Here is a 19,641-nt window from a genome sequence, read left to right as displayed (position 1 = left end):
GGTGATGGCTGCACACTGTGACTATACTAAAAACCACTGAACTGTACTCTTTACGTGGGTGAATTCTACGGCATATGGATTCTACTTCAATAAAGCTGTTATAGAAAAAAATAAAATTTTGAGTGCTAATTTAACCAGGTAATCCAAACATACTAAAAATGGCTATCATCAGCTTTGAAAGGGGCCCCTTGATTACAGGTAATACTAAAATTTAGTTGTTTTTATTCTGCCACTTGTAACTATCCTGTTTTATGATCTCATGTGATCACCCAAGACAGCTGAAGAAATGTCCTCGGTCAAAGTACTATCAATTGCTACTGATTACACGGGACAATTTTGGGTTACTGTGGTTTTTCTCAAAAGACTCACTAACTGTCGCACCACATTTTATATCAGACTTGAGCTTCTTTCTCTGTAGGACCAGAAAGAAGAATTCTGCTACATCATGGATGTGTCAGGCAGAACGCCCAGTGTGAAAACCTAAAAATTATAAGGGTCACGTGGTTTCTATGATTCTATAGAGACATCAGTGTTACCTCAAATGCTGATCTAAATATATCCTAGATGTAAGAAGGCTACCGTGTAAAACCCAGTGAGAGGGTGTCATTTGGTAAAGTGAAATCATGTTAGAACTCATATTTTTCAGTCATTCACCTTGTAAAATAGCTGCAGCTCAATGGATGATAAATATCATTTACTTCATTATCTGTGACTAGTGTGAGTATACTAAATGACTAGTAATAACAATTCTCCAAACAAAAATAAACCCCCTATTTTTCCAGTTCAAAAGAGCTGACAATATCTCAAGTCAAAAACTAAACATCTGATGAATATACCAACTTGTTCTTAGGAAATCATTCCCATGCTGTGATAAAATGGGTAACTGAGTCTATGTAACACTCCATCTTGGTGCATCAAACCAACAAAGGGGAGAGACGATTCTTAATAATGCAAACAAGGAAAACAATCTTTGCAGACAATGATGAGAAAGGCAACAGGTCTCAGTACATTAAGTTGAGGAATTGTTTCAATGCCCAATAGCAGTATCCTGTTATAGGTTTATTCATGATCTTTTGATAGTGTAAGAATTATATTACAAGTCCACTGACTTATCACTGTTAAAATTCTTTCACTCATATAGTTAATGAAAGGAAGCGAGAGACCTGTTTGGTTGATGCTTGGATCCTTGGTAATCACCAGAGGGCCAGGCAGAGTATGGGTATAAGTAATATTTGTTAAATGTATGAATAAGTTGCTGACTTATCTATGATGAGTTAGATGACAAATATATAAATTTTTCATAATCACAACTGCCTCAAAATTCAGTTGCAAAAAACTGTAATATTTGTTGATAACTCACGCTTTATGACAGCCCCCAATTTCAAATTATGAAAAGCTTTTCTTCTAAGATAAAGACAAAGACTGGATTATCTTTAATCACCACTTTTATTCAAACAGACATCACATGGTTGCTGTTATGATACACTGAGAAGTCCACAAAATTTTTGCACCCCCCCACCCCCACAAAAAGCTTAAATATAAAGAAACATTAGACAAACTCAAATTGAAAGACAGTCCACAAAGAAACTGATTTGTACACTTCAAAATGTCAAGTTGTTAAATATAAAGAAAGGCTGAGGAACTGCTCCATACTGAAGGAAACTGGAGTCATGACAGTGTGTGATGCTGTAGCCAATCCTGGACCTACAGAGGTTACTTTGGGACAATCTGTAAAATCTGAAGGTATGTGGAGTAGAGGGTTACATCAGTGTTAATTTTGTCAATGATTGTGATGATGTGACAGTGGTTATGTAGGAGAGTAATTTTTAAAAAGAATGTTCACCATGACAAGTACCATCATCAACACTTCTTGGTGCTACAGAATGTGTAGATTAGGATAATGGACAGCTTGGACACGCTTCTCAGTTAGATTACCTGCAAGCAATCCATGGCGAAAGGACTGAAGATACTAATGTGTTGACACTGAAAATGAGAATTCACAATGCACAGTAAAACGAATGCCACGATAGGCAGTAAAGGGAATATAAGAATCAAAGACATAGGAAGCATAAAGCATTCAAGTATCAGTAAGAGCACTCAAAAAGGCAGATAGCTTGTTTGTTTCGGAATAGGGGCAGTAATCAAGGATAACAGGTATGAGAGGCATAGACGAACAGCCAGCCTCAAGCACAACAACGTTTATATTTGTTATCAGGAAACCAGCACTCTGTTACCGGCTTCATTAAAAACTAATTATAAATACTATTCAGCAATAAAAAAGAACAAAATACTGAGACATGCTACAACATGAAAGAAGCCTCAAAAACATGGTAAGTGAAAGAAGGTACACACAAAAACCACATATTGCATGATACCATTTATATGAAATGTCCAGAAAAGGCTAAACTGTACAGACAGGCAGAAGATAACTGGTGGAAAGGGACTGGAGATGAAAATGGGGATTAACTGTAATCCCCATTTGATTAGAGTAAATAACGACTCATTAGTAATCCCAAAATTGAGGCTCTATGCATCAATTTTCTCATCTGCTATTTAGTGACAGTTACAGAAGATAACTCATAAGAGCTCTTTGAAGATCAAATGAGATAATACAGGTTAAAAGCTTAGAACAATGCCTGGCACTTAGTAAGGGCTCAAGATGTGTACATACACACACACACACACACACACACACACACACGTCCAGCTTAAAAACTTAAAAAATAAAATGCATGTCAAAAAATGCATGTAATAAATTATAAAGATAGGAAAAAAGTAAATTCATACTTAAAGATTCAGCAAGAAACTATAGTTGATCCTATGCCTATCCCTTAAGGTAAATAGTTCGAAATAGATTGGGAGAACTTTTTAACTATACATATAAAGAATAAGGACAAAGGAAACATACTAACTGTATTATTTCCCTAATATTTAGGACCTAAACAAAGTATAAGGAAATGTCGAGATTCTTCCTCAGCCTCCCATCTTCGTAAATTGACATTTTGATGTATAATTCTTTAATTACATGATTTTTCATTAATTGTCCATATTTTCTTTCTATTTATATAAAATTCCTTTATGGACAATGGACTTCCATTTTATATTTTTACTCTGATAATTTTTTATTATAAAGAGCAGGCTGTTAAATTTATCTTAACAATGTAATCCTGGACCAAAAAACCCCAGAAGTCCCTACTACTGAGGCCAAAGGCACCTACCTCACGGACATACATACACTCTTCCATGTTTTCTTGTCCTTTATAACATATACTGTGGTAGTGGAGACATCCAAGTTCTCGTCCAGCAGGTGTCAAATAATGATACAGATACTGCCTCCCGAACTCAATCCTGTTCACTGACTCTTCCAATACAGGTATACAAAGCGAAAAGTTGCTAACCCACCACTCCATCAGACAGATAAATAGTTGGTTAATTTTAATCCTTTGAAATAACTACTCCATTGAGCATAACCTGTATATCTTTGGTTAAACAATATTTTCTCACCAGCATCAACATTTATATTCTCTTATTATCGCTAAGATGATTTATAAAATGAACTTCTGTTTTCATTATTCTCTAATTCCTTAAGTATTTCCAGAAAAAGTTCCTAACATGAGAAAGTAGAGACAAATTTCAATATTTGATAAATTTTATCTTGATAACTTTGAAAACAAATTTACTCTTTAAATTGCATTATAAAAAATACATTAGTCTTCACATTAGTTTTACATGGAAATATATAATTGTTTGAATATTTAAATATAGTTTCTCTTTACCAAAAAAGTGTCACTCAAAGCCCTACTTACACAAATAATTTAAATGCACAAATGCAAAACACACTTTACACAATATTGTCCACATACTGTATAACTTGGGACAATTATAATAGAAATCTATGCAAGATACTGAACAAGTACAAGATTAAAATATTCATTGTGGCTGTAATTCAATTTTTCACTATTAAAAGAACTGAATGCATTCTTAAATACACAAAAAACATCCAACTGTTTTATCTAATCTGCAAATGAAGCCAAAATGCATTTTGACAAAGGGGCACATCTTGTAACCTACCAAAGTCTGAAAGTAATTCATTTCTAATTCAACTTAAGTGATAATTTTCACAATTTCAAGTTTTCAAGCTTGTCTAAAATAATAATGATTATAGGAACTAAGTAAACATTTCCAAAATGTTTTCAAAAAACATCAGGACTGTATTATTTTTATATTTTTAGTAATATAAATTTTAAATATAAACTTTTTTCCTTTCAAAAAAAATGGAACTTAGAAGAGTTTCCAATGTGAAAAGGTAGTAAATTGTTTTAAGTTTTTAATCACTTGAATTATAAGAACTGTCCTCTTTGCATGATGTAATCACAATAGATATGATACATCATAATTACATAGGTACATTTTTCCATATGAAATCTCACTTTTAAAACTTATACTAAAAGTATGCATGCCTCCTAAGAGTTCTTAAGGGAATTATGTCTATCTACTTCATAGGAAAAAAAGACACCAATACCCACAAAAAGAGTATTTTTATATATTAGCTGCTTGTTTACTTCCTAATCAGTAGGACAGTATTCCTCCAAAATTAAAATTGGGGAATTATTTTAAACTAATGACCCACTGTGATATTTTAAGAAAGGAAACTGAAATGTTTGCATATGAGACCAGGTTCAAGTTGCCTTGCAACTGAAAATATAACTATTTGTCCTTTTTTTTCAATATAATTATTGTTTTAAATTTAGAAGTAAAGAAATTAGAACATAACACCATCATAACATACCCCAGGTTAAATAATGGCCCCTGAAATAAAACTACATTTAGAAATCAACTATTACGACACTATATTTCATTAATTCTAAGGTAACACATTTTTATCTCTGAAATCATGGTACACTAATATAGTTTCAATCAAATATGGTTTTTACAATATAGTTGAAATTCATGTTTTCCTTTAACATTATTGACAGAAAAGGATCCAGAATCCTCGGCTTAGCAGGATAACTGGATGCATCGGTACCAGCCGAACCAGTGCCCGGAATAAAAGATCTAAACATATTCTGAGGACCTCAGACCTAAACTGCGTATCTTAAAATCTTTTACTTAAACTATTAAAATCGTTAGCAAGTTTAAGGAAAACCAAATTAATGAACAAATACAGTTTTTCACTTCCAAGATGGGCTTCCACATAAGTTGTCAGTTTTATTAGACCATTTCAAATATTAAGATTAAAAATAATCTGTTAATGACAACAATTAACGGTCTGCCCCAATTACCAAACCAATAGTTTCAGTTCAAGTTATTACAAAATGATATGGTAATGTCTGAAATATTTTTAAGAGATAAGGCCATAAGACAACCTGTATTTTCATATTAAACCACCAACCCTTCAGGTGGAGGGGAATAAAGGTGGTAAAAAGTATAGTCACACTGGCAAGATCATTTTCTTCTTAAGATATAATAATGCTAAAGAAAAACAGAAATTGTATATTACAGAGATTGTATATGTTCCTGTGTCCAAATGTGGAAAGTTAAGAGACTTGCAGATCCATTTTAAATAAAGCAGAAGGAGTTTGTGTTATGTAGATAAAACCACCAGGCAGTTTTTTTAACACTGGATTAAAGATTATGAAATCTCATTCTCTGGAATGCTTTTAAAAGTAAATTATATTTTGTTTGTGATTATTTAAGTCAACCCCACTTAAAAGTTGAGATAATTTATTATAGTTTCTTTTTAATTATCCAGTTAGAATACGATATTGACAATGCCACTCTGAAACACATTGAATATAAGTACATATTCACTGTTCCAATTTTTAAAAAGTAAAAATTAGTTAGCACTTCATGTTTGCCATATTCAATCTTGCAATGTTATAACCTGCTGACCATGAGATACAATCATAAAAAATAAATAAGAGGAACATGATTTGAGGGAGAAAATTATATACACTGTGCTAAATTATGCAACATAAATTAAGATGAAGCTCTTCTATAGCAAATGGACAAAGGGTCTTTTGAATCTTAAAATAAAAAAAGGATCTTAAACACTAATTTTAAATTAATATAAAATTTCTGAAAATGATGTCTATAGCAAAATAGTTGAAGGTTAATCTTTTCACCAAAGTTGAGAAAGCTATGGGCATTAAATACCAAATATATTTCAACTGAAGTTCTGAATCCTCAACTAGCTTTACCACCAATGCTTCTAGTTTGCCTTACTAACTAACAATTTGTGTAATAATCGAGTCATCATTCTATCAGAATATGGCACCTGAGAATATAAACTTCTCAAATCATATATTTTAACAGGTCTAGGGCGCTTTCTTTGTTTTTTCCTCGGGAGTTTTTTATTACCATTCTTCTTAGTTCCTGCACTGCTGGAAGAATCCTGCACAAGTTGCTTGGGAGAAGAGCTCTCAATGACTCTTAACTTCTCTTCAGAACCAGCTGATGAAACTGAGTTCGAAAGCATCTTGGCCGGTCTCTTTGCCTTCTTTAACCTACTGACATCAGGTTTTTTCTTCTTAAGATGCATTCTAATAAAAGTGCTCCTGGATTGATATTTGTGACGCAAAAAAACAGAGTATTTTGAAATATACTTTCTAATTATATCATTTAGTTTAGTCCGAATCCAAATTGACTGTTTTTCTGAAGTGATTCTGGTTTTTCGCTGGAGAATAACTGGTCTGTAAACCATTTTGGGAAAACCAGGATTATTATTAGTTGTCACCTTCCTTCTCTGAACTTTCTTTTTACTTTCTGAAGATTTATTTCTAACTGATTTTGGCGAGATTTTGGCAACATCACCATTTAAAAGAGTTAACTGGAAATTACTTTCCTTTAGAACGTCACTAGAATTCAAGATCTCTGCTTTTTCCAGAAACACAGAAGATCCACTGGCCCCCTCGTGTGACATCAATTCATGTCTTACTGACAGTGTCATAAAAGGTACGATAGTACAGCTTTGTATATGAGCATCGTCATCTCCTGCACTGGAGTTTAAGTCACTAAAATGAATTTGAACCCAGTTATTCCTGTCAGACTCTGGTACTTCTATGTTCAGAGGAGGATTAATTACAATTTGTTTATTCAATGGGTCATAATAATTAAAGGAACTCTGTTTGTATTTGTACTGTAGGCTAAAATCCTGATCATTTGTGTCAATACAGTGCCTCATTTTAGAGAAATTGAAGGATTCACCTTCCTTCAGCTTAATATTTGAAGAAAGAACGTAGACTAAGGCATTGGGGTGCAAAGGCTTCAAAATGTTAGTACATGATTCAAGAAATTCAACTGTTCCAATTTTGATTTTTTTTGGTTTTCTGTCATTGTGTAAAAGTAAACGCTTCCTTGTTGGCGAGTCTTCTTGTCCACTTATTCTTTTCGTCACTAGGTAACTCAGAAGATTGGTTTGAGTTCCATGGCTAACTTTTACAGCCTGGCATCGAGAAGCCACTCGCCATGTTTGTTCATAAGGCCTCTTTTCTGTAGGATGATGGCTAGGTTTATCTAAGGCTACTGAAAAGTCATCAATATGATCATCACAGTCTAATAGAACTTGAATTAATGCAGTGTCATTAAGGTCAGCCGAGGTAATCTTTTTTTCTTCATTCAAATTTTTTTTTTTTACTTTCCTGGTCTCAGAGTCATCATCAAAGTAACAGTGGAAACGACCTTCCTTAAATTCCTTCACAAGAGCATTAATTTTCATGTCATCTTCTCTCATTATCTGAGACCACGTTTTCCCCACGAATGAAGGAGGGACATGAGGCAAGGCTTCAAGAACTGGTTCATCAGTACTATCTTCTATGACTCCCTTTGCTTTCTTCCGGTTCCTCATAGAGTCAACCCTAGGAACAGAGCTTGAATGGGAATCATGATTCATCTCTTTCAGGTCAAAAGACATCTTCTTAAATAGGTCTATTTCATTAACAACTTCTTGAGGATGGTCGGTGTCAGACTGAAGAGAAGGATCACACTGAAAATTCATTCCAGATCCACAAGGTTCACAATTCATGCTTTCTAGATCTGTATATTTTAACTTCAAAGGGTTATCTTCATCAGCCATCTGCAGGATCGCTGACTCAGAAGAGGCATTACAGTCCATTGCAGAAACATTACATTCACAGTTCTTATCTTTTAGACCTACAGTTTCTAGATCTTTCCAAAAGCTGGCTTCTTTTGGTTGATTAGTAATTGATTGAGAAGTGTCTTCCCATTTAAAATTTCTTTTAGGACTGCTAGATTCGCAGCTCTTATCTTCTGTATCAATATACCGTGACATTTTTTTATCAGACCCTGGTGATTGGTAAGTCATGGACTGATTAGAGGCATCAATTTGAAAATTTATTTCAGAACCATAAGACTCACAGCCTGACTCTTCTAGAATAATATAATCTTTCTTCTGATTTACTACTTTGAAAGTCTTTTTGGATTGGTTTGACACTGATCGAGGAGAGGCTTCACAAACATATCCCAGTTCAGAATCACAACACTCATAGCACTCACCTTCTAAATCAAAAGTTTTTGCATTTATACAGTCAATTCCTTCGACAGTTACTTGAGGTGAGTCAATCACTGACTGAAAAGGGACATCAGGATCAGAAATCATTTCACAATCACTATCGCTGGTCACCAGGTCCACAAAGAGCATCTTTTGAAGATTTGCTTCTTTGACTGACACTTGAACTTCATTAAGTACTATTTGAAGAGGGACATCAGAATCAGACATTATTTCAGAATCACTAGTCTTTTCTTCCATGCCAAGATGTGCTACTCTCTGATGGTTTATTTCTTTACAAACCACTTGAGGTTGGTCAACTTCTAACTGAAGACGAATACCAGAATCACATTTTATTTCAGAAACAGTAGGTTCACAGTTCTTATTTTCTAGGTCATTATGATCCTTCTTTTGCAAGTTTATTTGTTTGACAGCCACAGGAGATTGATCAACCACTAAGTGAACATCAGAATCGTAACTTACTTCAAAATCACCTAGTTTATAGCTCTTATCTCCCAGGTAAATATGATCTTCCTTCCAAAGACTTATTACTTTAACAGCTTTCTGAAGCTGGTCAGCCACAGACTGAAGAGGATCATCACAAGCAATACTTATTTCAGGAACACAAGGATCACTGCTCTTATCTTCCAAAGTAGTGTGTTCCTCTTCCAAAATGTGTGGCTGCTCAACCACTGATTGAAAAGGGACATTTGAAACATAAATTATTTCAGAATCATTGGGTTCATAGCCCTTATCATCCAGACAAACATGTCCCTCCCTCAGAAGATTTATTTCTGTAGTAGCCTCTTGAATTTCATTAGCCACAGACTGAAGAGGTCCATCAGAATCAAAATTTATTTTAGGATCACTAGATTTGAAAGTCTTACCTTCCAAGTCTACATGCTTCTTCCAAAGGTTGATCTCCTTAATTACTTCCGCAGTTTGGCCAGCCACTGACTGATAAAGGACATCAGAATCATACATAATTTCAAAGCACTTAGATTTATCACTCTTATCTTCCACATCAACTTCATCCTTCCAAAGGCTTATTTCTTTAACAGTTTCTCTAACCTGGTCAGCTACTGACTGAAGAGGATCATCAGAATCAAAACTTATTTCAGAACCACAAGATGGATTGTGCTTGTGCTTATCTTCTAGCCCAATATGCTCCTTCTCCAAAATACTTATTTGCGATTGATCAACTATTGGATGAACCAAGAAATCCGAATCCAAACTCATTTCAGAACCACTATATTGGCTGTTATTATCTTCAAAGTATACATGACCTTCATTGTCAAGGTTTATTTGTTTAACAGCTGCTTCAGGTTGATCAGGCACAGAATGAAGAGAAACATCAGAATCCTGTATTAATTTAGAACTATTAGGTTCATCTATTTTATTTTCCAGACCAATATCCTCTACCTTCCACAGGTTTGTTTTTCTAATCACTTCCTGGAATTGATTAGTCAATGGCTGAAGACGGTCATCAGAATTAAACCTTACTTTATAATCACTAGATTCACTGTTTGTGTCTTCCAGATCAACATGTTTTTCCTTCAAAAGGGCTAGTTGAGATTGGTCAATGACTGACTGAAGAGGGGCATCAATATCCAAATTTATTCCCAAACCTCTAGATTCAGTACTTTCATCTTCTGGGTCAACATGGTCCTCTTTCAAAACAGGTATTTTAGGTTTTCCAGTCATTGACAGAGGAAGGACATGAGAATTCAAAATTATTTCGGAACGACCACTTTTATCACTTTTGTTTTCTAAAACAACACGTTCTTCTTTCTGAACATTTATTTCTTCAATAGCTATTTGAGGTTCAGTCACTGAATAATGAGGGACATCAGAACCTAAATTTATTTCAGAAGCACTAAATTCAGCACTTTTATCTTGGAATTTAGCATGCTTTTCTTTTTGAAGCCATGTTTCTTTAACAACTACTTCAGCTTTGTGAATCACTGAGTGAAGAGGGATAGCGAAATCCAAGCTTGTTTCAGAAACACTTAATTCATTACTCTTTTCTTCTAAGTTTACGTGTTCTTTTTCCTGATGGTTTATTTCTTTCACAGTCATGGCAGGATGCTTAGTCACTAAATGAGAAATATAAGATTTCAAATTGATTTCAGAAACACTAGGTGCATTACCCTGGTTTTCTGAGTGAACATGCTCTTCTTTCCGAAAGTTTGTTTGTTTAATGAGATCTTCAGAATGTCCAATTACTGAATGAAAAATACCATAATCCCAATTTAACTCAAAACCACTAGGTTCATTTTTCTTACTTTCAAAGTGTACCTGTTCTTTTTGAAGATTCAGCCTCTTAATAACTACTTCATGAGGATTTGTCATTAAATGAGGAGGGACATAAGAATCCAAATTTATTTCAAAACCACTGGGTTCATCAACCTTCCTTCCTAAGTGTACATAGTCTTCTTTCTGAGTGATTATTTCTTTAACAGCTACTTCAGGTTGATCAGTCCCTGAATGAAGAGGTATATCTGAATCAAAAGTTATTTCAGAAACACAAGATTCATTACTCTTATATTCCAGATTAACAGGTTCCTCCTCATAAACAGCTACGTGAGATTGGTCAACTACTGAGCAAAGAGGAATATCAGAATCAAAAGTTATTTCAGAACTATTTGACCCATAGCTCTCATCTTCCAGGTTAATGTGCTTTTTTCTTATTTCTTCAACATCCAGCTCAGAATGCTTAGTAACTGACAGAAGAGGGGGATCAGAATCAAAAGTCAACTCAGAACTGGAGCACCCGTAGCTCCTAACTTCCATGTCAACATTTAACTCTTTCACATTTATTTCTCCCAGAGCTCCATGAGGTTGTTCATTAGCTGACTGATAAAGAGAAGCATGAGAATCAAAACTCAGATCAGAAACACTAGATTTAGCACTCTTATTCTGCAGGTCAGTAGCTACTTCTTGAGTATTTACTTCCTGAACCACTACTTGGGGTTTGTCAGCCACTAATTGAGTATCAATATGAAAACTCATTTCAGAACAATAATATTCACAGTTCATATCCACAAGGTCATTCTTATCTTTCAGAAGATTTATTTCTTCAACAGCCCTCTGAGGTTCATCAGTCATTGTCTCAAGAGAGAGATCACAATCAAGATGTGCTTCAGAACTACTAGATTTATGGTTATCCTTCAGGTAAACATGCCTATCCTTTAGGTTTCTTTCTTTGACAGCCAGTTGGGGATGGACAACTACTGACTGAAAAGAAACATCATAATCAAAACTTGTTTCAGAACAACTTGATCCATAGTTCATATCTACCAAGCCAATGTGAACATTCTTCTGAAGTTCTGTTTCCGTGACAACCACGGGGAGTCGGTCAACCACTGACCGAGGTGAAAAAATAGAATCAGCACTTATTTCAGAGCCACTGGATCCATAGTTCTTATCAACCAAGTAAATGTGTGCCTCCTTAGGAAGGTCTACTTCCTTTGCAGGCTGTTGGGGACAGTCATCAGTTGACTGAAGTGAGGTATCACAATCAAAATTCATCTCAGAATCACTAGAATCATAGCTTTCATCAACCAGGCTAATATGCACTGCCTTCTGAACACTAACACCTTTAACAATTACTTGAGTTCGGTTGGTAGCCAATTGAAGAGGGCTATCACAATCAGAACTTATATCAGAAACACAAGATTTATTACTCTTATGCTGCAAATTAGCATGTACTTCTGTTGAAAGGTTTATTTCTTTGGCAGTCACTTTAGATTGGTCAGTCAGTGAATGAAAAGAGGAATTGCAATCAAAACTCATTTCAGAACCTCTTGATTCATAGTTCTTATCTTCTTGGTCAATTTGCTCCTCACTCCAAAGGTCTTGTGAAGCCTCTTCAGGTTGATCAGACACTGACTGAGGAGAGCCACAAGCAAACTTCATTTCAGAGCTCACTGAGCTCTTCTGTTTCAAAAAGGCTGACTTGTTAAAAACCAAATGCTTTACTTCCTGGGTATGATCCATATTAGAAAAGAATTTCTCATGGTGCTTTGGAATGGCATCTTCAAAGATTCCTTTATTAGAAGGTATATCAGTTTTATTCAGGTTGATTGCTGGGTTTACGGCTAATTTGGAAAGAGATTCAAATTTTAAGGAGCCTTCAGTACCCATAAATCCATGAGATTTAAAGCCAGTTGACAAAGTTTCACCCCGAGATTTCACATCTTCCTGAATAACCAATTTATCTGAATTGAAACACACAGATTTCCTATTTGACTCTTCAGGTTTCTGATATAAAACTGAAGAAGTTTCCAGATGGGATGAGAGCATAGGATTTCTAGAGCTCCTATCTCGCTGTTCAAGGTACCTGTCAACTTTGTTTGGGTCACATTTAATAACTGAATCCAAATGGACTGCTAGTGGTAACCTTGTAGTATTAGTTGTAACTGGTCGACCATAAGAACTTTCAGGTAAACGACTAGCAGGCGCAGTAGAAATCACTGATGGACATAATAAGTTTTGTCCATTATTTGTGGCTTGACCGATACCTACTTGATTAAATTCTTTCAGGCCACTCCCAATTTTATAAACAAACTCCAAGGGCTGCTGCTGCCCCTTCTCCAATTTTTGAATAACTGAGGGCCTAATTGGAACACCCTGTATATACTCTTGAGATTTACTAGGTCTAGCATATAACTCCTCAATAGGTTCAAAACTTTTGGTGGCTCTCTCTCCTCTGACTCCCGGAGCATCATTAGTCATTTCTTCAGGAACAGAATCATCAGTGGTGCAGTATTCAGAAGGTGATGCAGTATTCCTAAGAAGTCTCTCATTTTGCCTTGATCTAAAAAGCAAGGGAAACAAAAAATCTGAAAACATTTATCCATAAAGATATATGTACTCCGATGTTCATTGCAGCTTTATTTACGGTGGCTGAGACACGGAAACAACCAGTGTCCTTCGATAGATGATTGGATAAAGAAGATGTGGTATATATATACATGGAATACTACTATGCCATAAGAAAAGATGAAATAGTGCCATTTGGGACAACATGGATAGATCTTGAGATTACTATGCTAAACAAAATAAGTCAAACAGAAAAAGTTAAAACCACATGACTTCACTCATATGTGTGATATAAAACTGAAAGCAACAAACAAGACAAACAAATAAATAAAAACTCATAGACACAGACAACAGCTTAGTGGTTACCAGAAGAGTCGATAAAGGGGGTAACTATCTGGTGATAAAAGGATACCTGACTCTGGGTGGTGAGCATACAATGTATGCTATACAGATTATGTATTATAAAATTGTACACTTGAAACCTGTGTGATTTTACTAACCATTGTCACCCCAATAAATTAAAAAAAATTTTTAAATAAAAAAAGCAAGGGACAGAATCATAAAAATATTCTAATACCTGTTTTAAATGTTAAAATAAAGGCATAATAAATGTTATTTTCTTTTTATCCTGGGCAAGATTCTTAGAGAACAAAGAATCAAAGCAATCACACCAGGCTGTATAATGCATTTCAGGAAGGTAATCAGTGCAGAAGATGGAGGTAGCTCTATCAATTGCTACTTAATAAACACAAATGGCTCCTAAACATGAAAAAAATGTAAATAAAGCCATATATCATTTTTCAGTTATCAGAGTAGTAAATGACAAAAAATTTAACACAAGTTACTTAACCCTCTAGGATTTAGTTTCCTTCTCCAAAAAAAAATAAATAAATAAGACTATTTTCCATCATGAGATTGTTCTGAGAAGTAAACTAGTTGTTATATGTAAACAGCATTTTTTTAAAAGCTTGGAAAATAGTAATCATTCACAGACGTTAACTACTGTTATTTTAACACAGTCAGGGTGCAATGACAGACATTTTTAATAATTCTTGGTAGGAAGATAGTTTAGTTTAATCTCTATTTAGAACAATTTGGCAATGTCTATCAAAATTTAAAATGCCAAGAGGAATCTAAGGAGACACGACAAGTCAGTAACATGATTATCCTAGATGGGATCCCGAAACAGAAAAAAACATTAGGTAAAAACTAGGGAAATCCGAATAAACTATAAAATTCAGTTAATGTATTACACTGGTTTATAAATTGTAACAAATGTACCATACTACTGTGAGATATTAGTAATAGAGAAACTGAATGGGGGATATATAGTAACTCTCTACACAATCTTCTCAATTTTTCTGTAAATCTAAAACTGTCCTCAAAAATAGTCTATTAAAAATCATAAATAAATAAACTTTAAATAGGGTAACACCTGAAAATACATTAAATATTTTTCAATTAGAGAGGTGCCACAATTGTCTAGGAAAATATGCATACATGTGCTGGCCACATGCAAATTTTTTAACATGTCATAAATATTACTATTGCTTTCTTTCCCATAAAAATATATGAATATTAAGATGTTTTTTGATATTTATATCTTTATTTCCCATAAAAATATATTGTCATAATTAATATTGAGATAATAATGTTTTTCAGTATTTATAAAATAAAAGTTAACCCTGTTATCAAAATAGTATCATGATGAGGAAAAAAATTTCCATAATTTTTCATATTTGTGAACTCTAATCAATAAAATTACAGTACAATAATCACTTTACCCTAGTTTTTCAGAACCCTGGTAGATTATCTCCATTTGTCTTAAACATTATCACAACATTCTCAAAATAAAACCAATTTGTAACACTTGGCTAAGAAAAAAAAAGGAAGGAAGAAAAAGAAACAGAATCATAAAATCCAACAAGTTAGCAAAATTTCAAAAAGGTTAAGTGAGAATCATCATCTAGATGCTTTGATTTGCATTTGTATTTGTGTGTGTGTGTGTGTGTGTGTGTTTACAGTTAACTAAATTACAATCTGTACTTCTACTCATTTTAAACTAATTTTATAACAAAAAGAAAGCCCTCCAAAAATCAAATGACTAAAGGTTAAAAACCATTCTTTTCTATAATTCTTGTGCTAAAAAGGGAAAATTTTTAAACAATCTATAAATACAAACTATGTATCAAAATCTATGAGATGTGATCAAAATGGAAACGTCACACTTTTAAACCTTCCATTAAAAAAGAATCAGTAAACACAAACTAATTAAATGAGCACCTAATTCAAAAAGATAGAAAAATAACCAAATTCTTCCCCCAAGAAAGTTGAAGAAATAAACTTTAAAAAAGAAAAACCAATGAACAAGAAATAAAAATAAACCAACAGCTGATTTTTAAAAAGGCTAAAATAATTATAACAACAATAAAAACTGCAATGTCTAAACAAGGAGGCAAGAGAGAAGAAAGTGTAACAAACTATAATTTAGAAAGCTATAAACATGATTAAATAAAGTGGTGTTGGGGCCAGCCCGGTGGTTCAGGTGGCTGGAGCTCCGTGCTCCTAATGCCGAAGGCTGCCAGTTCGATTCCCATGTGGGCCAGTGGGTTCTAAACCACACAGTTGCCGCTTCGACTCCTCAACTACCACAAGGGATGGTGGGCTGCGCCCCCTGCAACTAACAATGGCAACTGGACCTAGAGAAAAAATCCTGGAAGTACACACTGTTCCCCAGTAAAGTCCTATTCCCCTTCCCCAATAAAATCTTTTTTAAAAAATTAAAATTAAAAAAAATAGTGGTGTTGGAATGGGATTTAAAAAACTCAAGGAAAGAAAACTGTATTCAAAATCAAATATATAATGACATAGATACACACACAAATATAGGAATTTAGTTTATGTTACAGGTGATATTTTCTATTAATGGAGATAACTGATATACATTTGTAAACATAAGTAGAAGCCCTGCCTCATACCACATATAAAAAAAATAGATTAAAAATATTTAAAAGAAGAAACAAGGGCATAAAGAAAAAGGCATGAAAAAGGCCAGAGAAGGAAATTCCCCTTAGATCTGATTATATCTAAATGTTAAATTTCTATTATTGTAAAAGATAACAAACACAGTTGAAAGACTTATAACAGATTCTGAGCAAACATTTAAAACACATTTAAAATACAAAGGACTACTATCCATAAATATTGCATACAAATCCAAAATATACAAATAATTCAATAGGAAAACAGGCAAAGTATATGAACAAACAATTCATAGGATAAATATATATGGCTAATAAATAAAGAGAAAAGTTCTATTTTACTCATAAGTAAAGGCTAATAAGACATACATATTTTTAGCCTATTATGTTGGGGAGAAAAGAAAGGTTGATAATTCCAGTGTTGGCAAGAATGACAGGAAATGAGCACTCATATACAATTAGTGTGTATGTATATTGTATATAAATTGGTATAGCCTTCTAGGAAGTGTCTATCAAAAATTTAAAGTTTCCATACACAATTTGAGCAACAAAATAATAATAATGGATGAAAACCCACAGAGTAAGAGACATATCCATGATTTTATAATGGTATAAAAATTTAGAATGATATAAATAAACTGAATAAATGAAGGAATGAAAAAGTTCTTTATGGTAGAATTCTGAGTAATATATGTAATAACCGTTTCAAGAACGAATAATCCATGAATGCTTAAATTAAAGTGAAAGTAAAAAGAGCAACTGGATATTTACATAGTTTCCAAGTACTTTCCCATACTAGTCTTATTAATTATGATGGGAAAGATAGTAACTTTACAAAGGAGAAGCCACCCCAATCAAGGGATCTAAGTATCACCAGCAATGAGACATGGGTCTTCTGATTTGATACACTGAGAAGGGCGCAACATCCATTATAATTAATGTTTTTGCCCAAAAAGCACAACCTAAGTTTAATCATGAGAAAACAAAATTAGTCATACCCAAATTTAGGGATATCCTACAAAATAATCGGCCTGCACTCTCGAAAAGTGTTGAGGTCTTAAAAGCAAAGACAAACTGAGGAGCTGTTCATGATTAAAAAGGAGTCTAAGGTGATGTGACAACTAAATGCAATGTGTGACCCTGGATTGAATCCTTGGTCCAAAATAGGACATCAGACAACTGACAAATTTGAATAAGGTCTACAAACAGTATAGAATCAACGTAATTTCATAGATTTGATCATTGTACTCTGGTTATTTTAAACATTGGGGGAAGCCAGGTGAAAGTTATACAAGAATTCCTTGTACCAGTTTTGCAACTATTTTGTAAGCCTGAAATTATTCCAAAATTAAAAAGATAAAAAATAAAAAAATAGTTTTAATGTCCATACACTTTAGCTCAGAAATTCAAATTATAGGAATCTACACCACAGAAAGTTACATGTACAAATATGTTTGCTAAAGCACTGCTTATACAAACTGTAAGCTGGAAATTTAGACTGACCCTAAGATAGGCTAATTCTATCTTTCCACCAGCTAAAAAAAACCACGTATTTTTTTCTAACTTTTCCCATTAAAACCTTTTCACCATTGCTAAATTCTAGGTTGGTGACTTGCAAAGCATACTTGCAAAGCAAAGTAGAAAAAAGTTTATCCTTTTTTCTTTTCTATTGGTGCTTAACACAATTAATTCTGCACAGATGTGCTAATCATCTCTTTTGCCTTACCTTGTCCAGCTGCAGCTGCAAACTCACCGCAATACTTAACCCATTTTCTACCAATATTATTCTTTAACACAGGGCATTAACTCTTAAGTGTTATAAAAATATTTATTTTTATTAAAACAACCAAAATAAATTGATACAAGAGAAAGCTATCAAGATACTGACAGATTACAAAAAGAGCCACCTCTATTTGATATCAGTTCACAAATCATACCATTAATGTGGAATTGACTTCGTTTTTACTTTGATTACACTTTGCTATTGTCACCAGCTTTTGTTACTAATCTTTCAAAAGCTATTTTTGCTCCCACCTTTTTCCCCTACTTAATCCTATGACATAGTTATAAAACATTTTAATAATATACGATTATTTATTGGCCTAAAACTTATTTGGGGGAAAAGGATTGTATAGTCCATCTATTTTATAGTAAAATTTACTTACGCTAGAAAATAAATTTTTAAATAATAGCAAAGGGAAGTTACTAGATAAAATATCACTTTATATTCCCTGATTCAAAGATTCACTTAAAAATAAGAGAAAGACAAATACCATATGATTTCAGTTGTATGTGAAATCTAGAAAACAAAATAAATGAACAAACAAAACAGACACAGACTCATAGATAAAGAGAACAAACTGATGGTTACCAGATGGGAAAGGTATTGGGGGGTGCTGGGTGGAAAAGAGTAGGGATTAGAAGCACAAATTGGTAGTTACAAAATAGTAACAGGGATGTAAAATACTGCATTGGGAATATAGTCAATAATATTCTAATAACTGTGTATGGTACCAAGTAGGTACTAGGTTTTCAGGGGGATCACTTCATAAATTATATAAATGTCTAACCACTATGTTGTACCTGAGACTAATATAATATTGAATGTCAACTATAATTAAAAAAAAAAACATTAATTAAATTAAAAAACAAAGATTCACATAAGTATTGAAACATTACCACAAACATCTATTGTAACATAATAAGTATGTACTAATATTATTCCACTCAGTTACTTTACCTGCTTTCTTGATAATGATATGGGTGGTGCCGCAGTACATCCTGCAAGAAACGTTCCATCAAACTACTGGTACCCATCCGTTGTCTATTCTGTGTGGTCAAGTATCTGTGCTGAGCACTGGACACATGCTATAAAGAAAAAAGAAACTGAATATTTTTCAATGGGTAATACTCAGTAGTGCGAGTTTCATGAAACAAATTCATTTATCAACTCCTAATAAAAGTATAAATTGACATACCCTTTCTATAAAGCAATTCTAAACTATGCACCTAATACCCATAAAAGTATCTTTCCCGTAGATATAGTAATTACATTTCTCTAAATCTCTCCTAAAGGAATCATCTTAAATATGGATGATTTATGCAAAACAAAATGTTTATCACAGTGCAACAAAAACTCTGGAAATCTCCTAAAATCTTTAAATTATATATGCCCTAAGATGGAATACTATGCACTTATCTAAAATAATACAAAAAAAATTTAATAACATAGACAACTGTTACATATTAAGGGGAAAATACGGGGTACACAAATCACAGGTGTACTTTTATCTCAACTAGTTTGAAAATGTATAAACAAGTAAATGGAAG

The 19,641-nt window shown here is 33.6% G+C and overlaps 1 protein-coding gene across 4 annotated transcripts in view; it reads right to left on the bottom strand.

The window, feature by feature from the left end:
* Nucleotides 1-1,433: 1,433 nt before the first annotated feature.
* Nucleotides 1,434-19,641, bottom strand: part of ZDBF2 (zinc finger DBF-type containing 2) — a 30,843-nt gene continuing 12,635 nt past the window's right edge. For 3 of the 4 annotated variants that reach the window (XM_081052713.1, XM_081052714.1, XM_081052715.1), the window contains 2 exons: nucleotides 19,052-19,179; nucleotides 1,434-13,325 (listed from right to left, as the gene is read on the bottom strand). In XM_081052713.1, coding sequence (XP_080908839.1) covers nucleotides 6,212-13,325; nucleotides 19,052-19,179 — 7,242 coding nt within the window. In that variant the 3' untranslated portion in view covers nucleotides 1,434-6,211. The remainder of the gene's footprint in view (nucleotides 13,326-19,051; nucleotides 19,180-19,641) is intronic. The other variant, XM_081052716.1, reaches the window with a different exon arrangement.

Source organism: Rhinolophus hipposideros (genome assembly GCF_964194185.1).
Source record: "Rhinolophus hipposideros genome assembly, chromosome: 6".
NCBI lineage: Eukaryota > Metazoa > Chordata > Mammalia > Chiroptera > Rhinolophidae > Rhinolophus > Rhinolophus hipposideros.
This window is presented reverse-complemented; position numbering and strand designations above follow the sequence as displayed.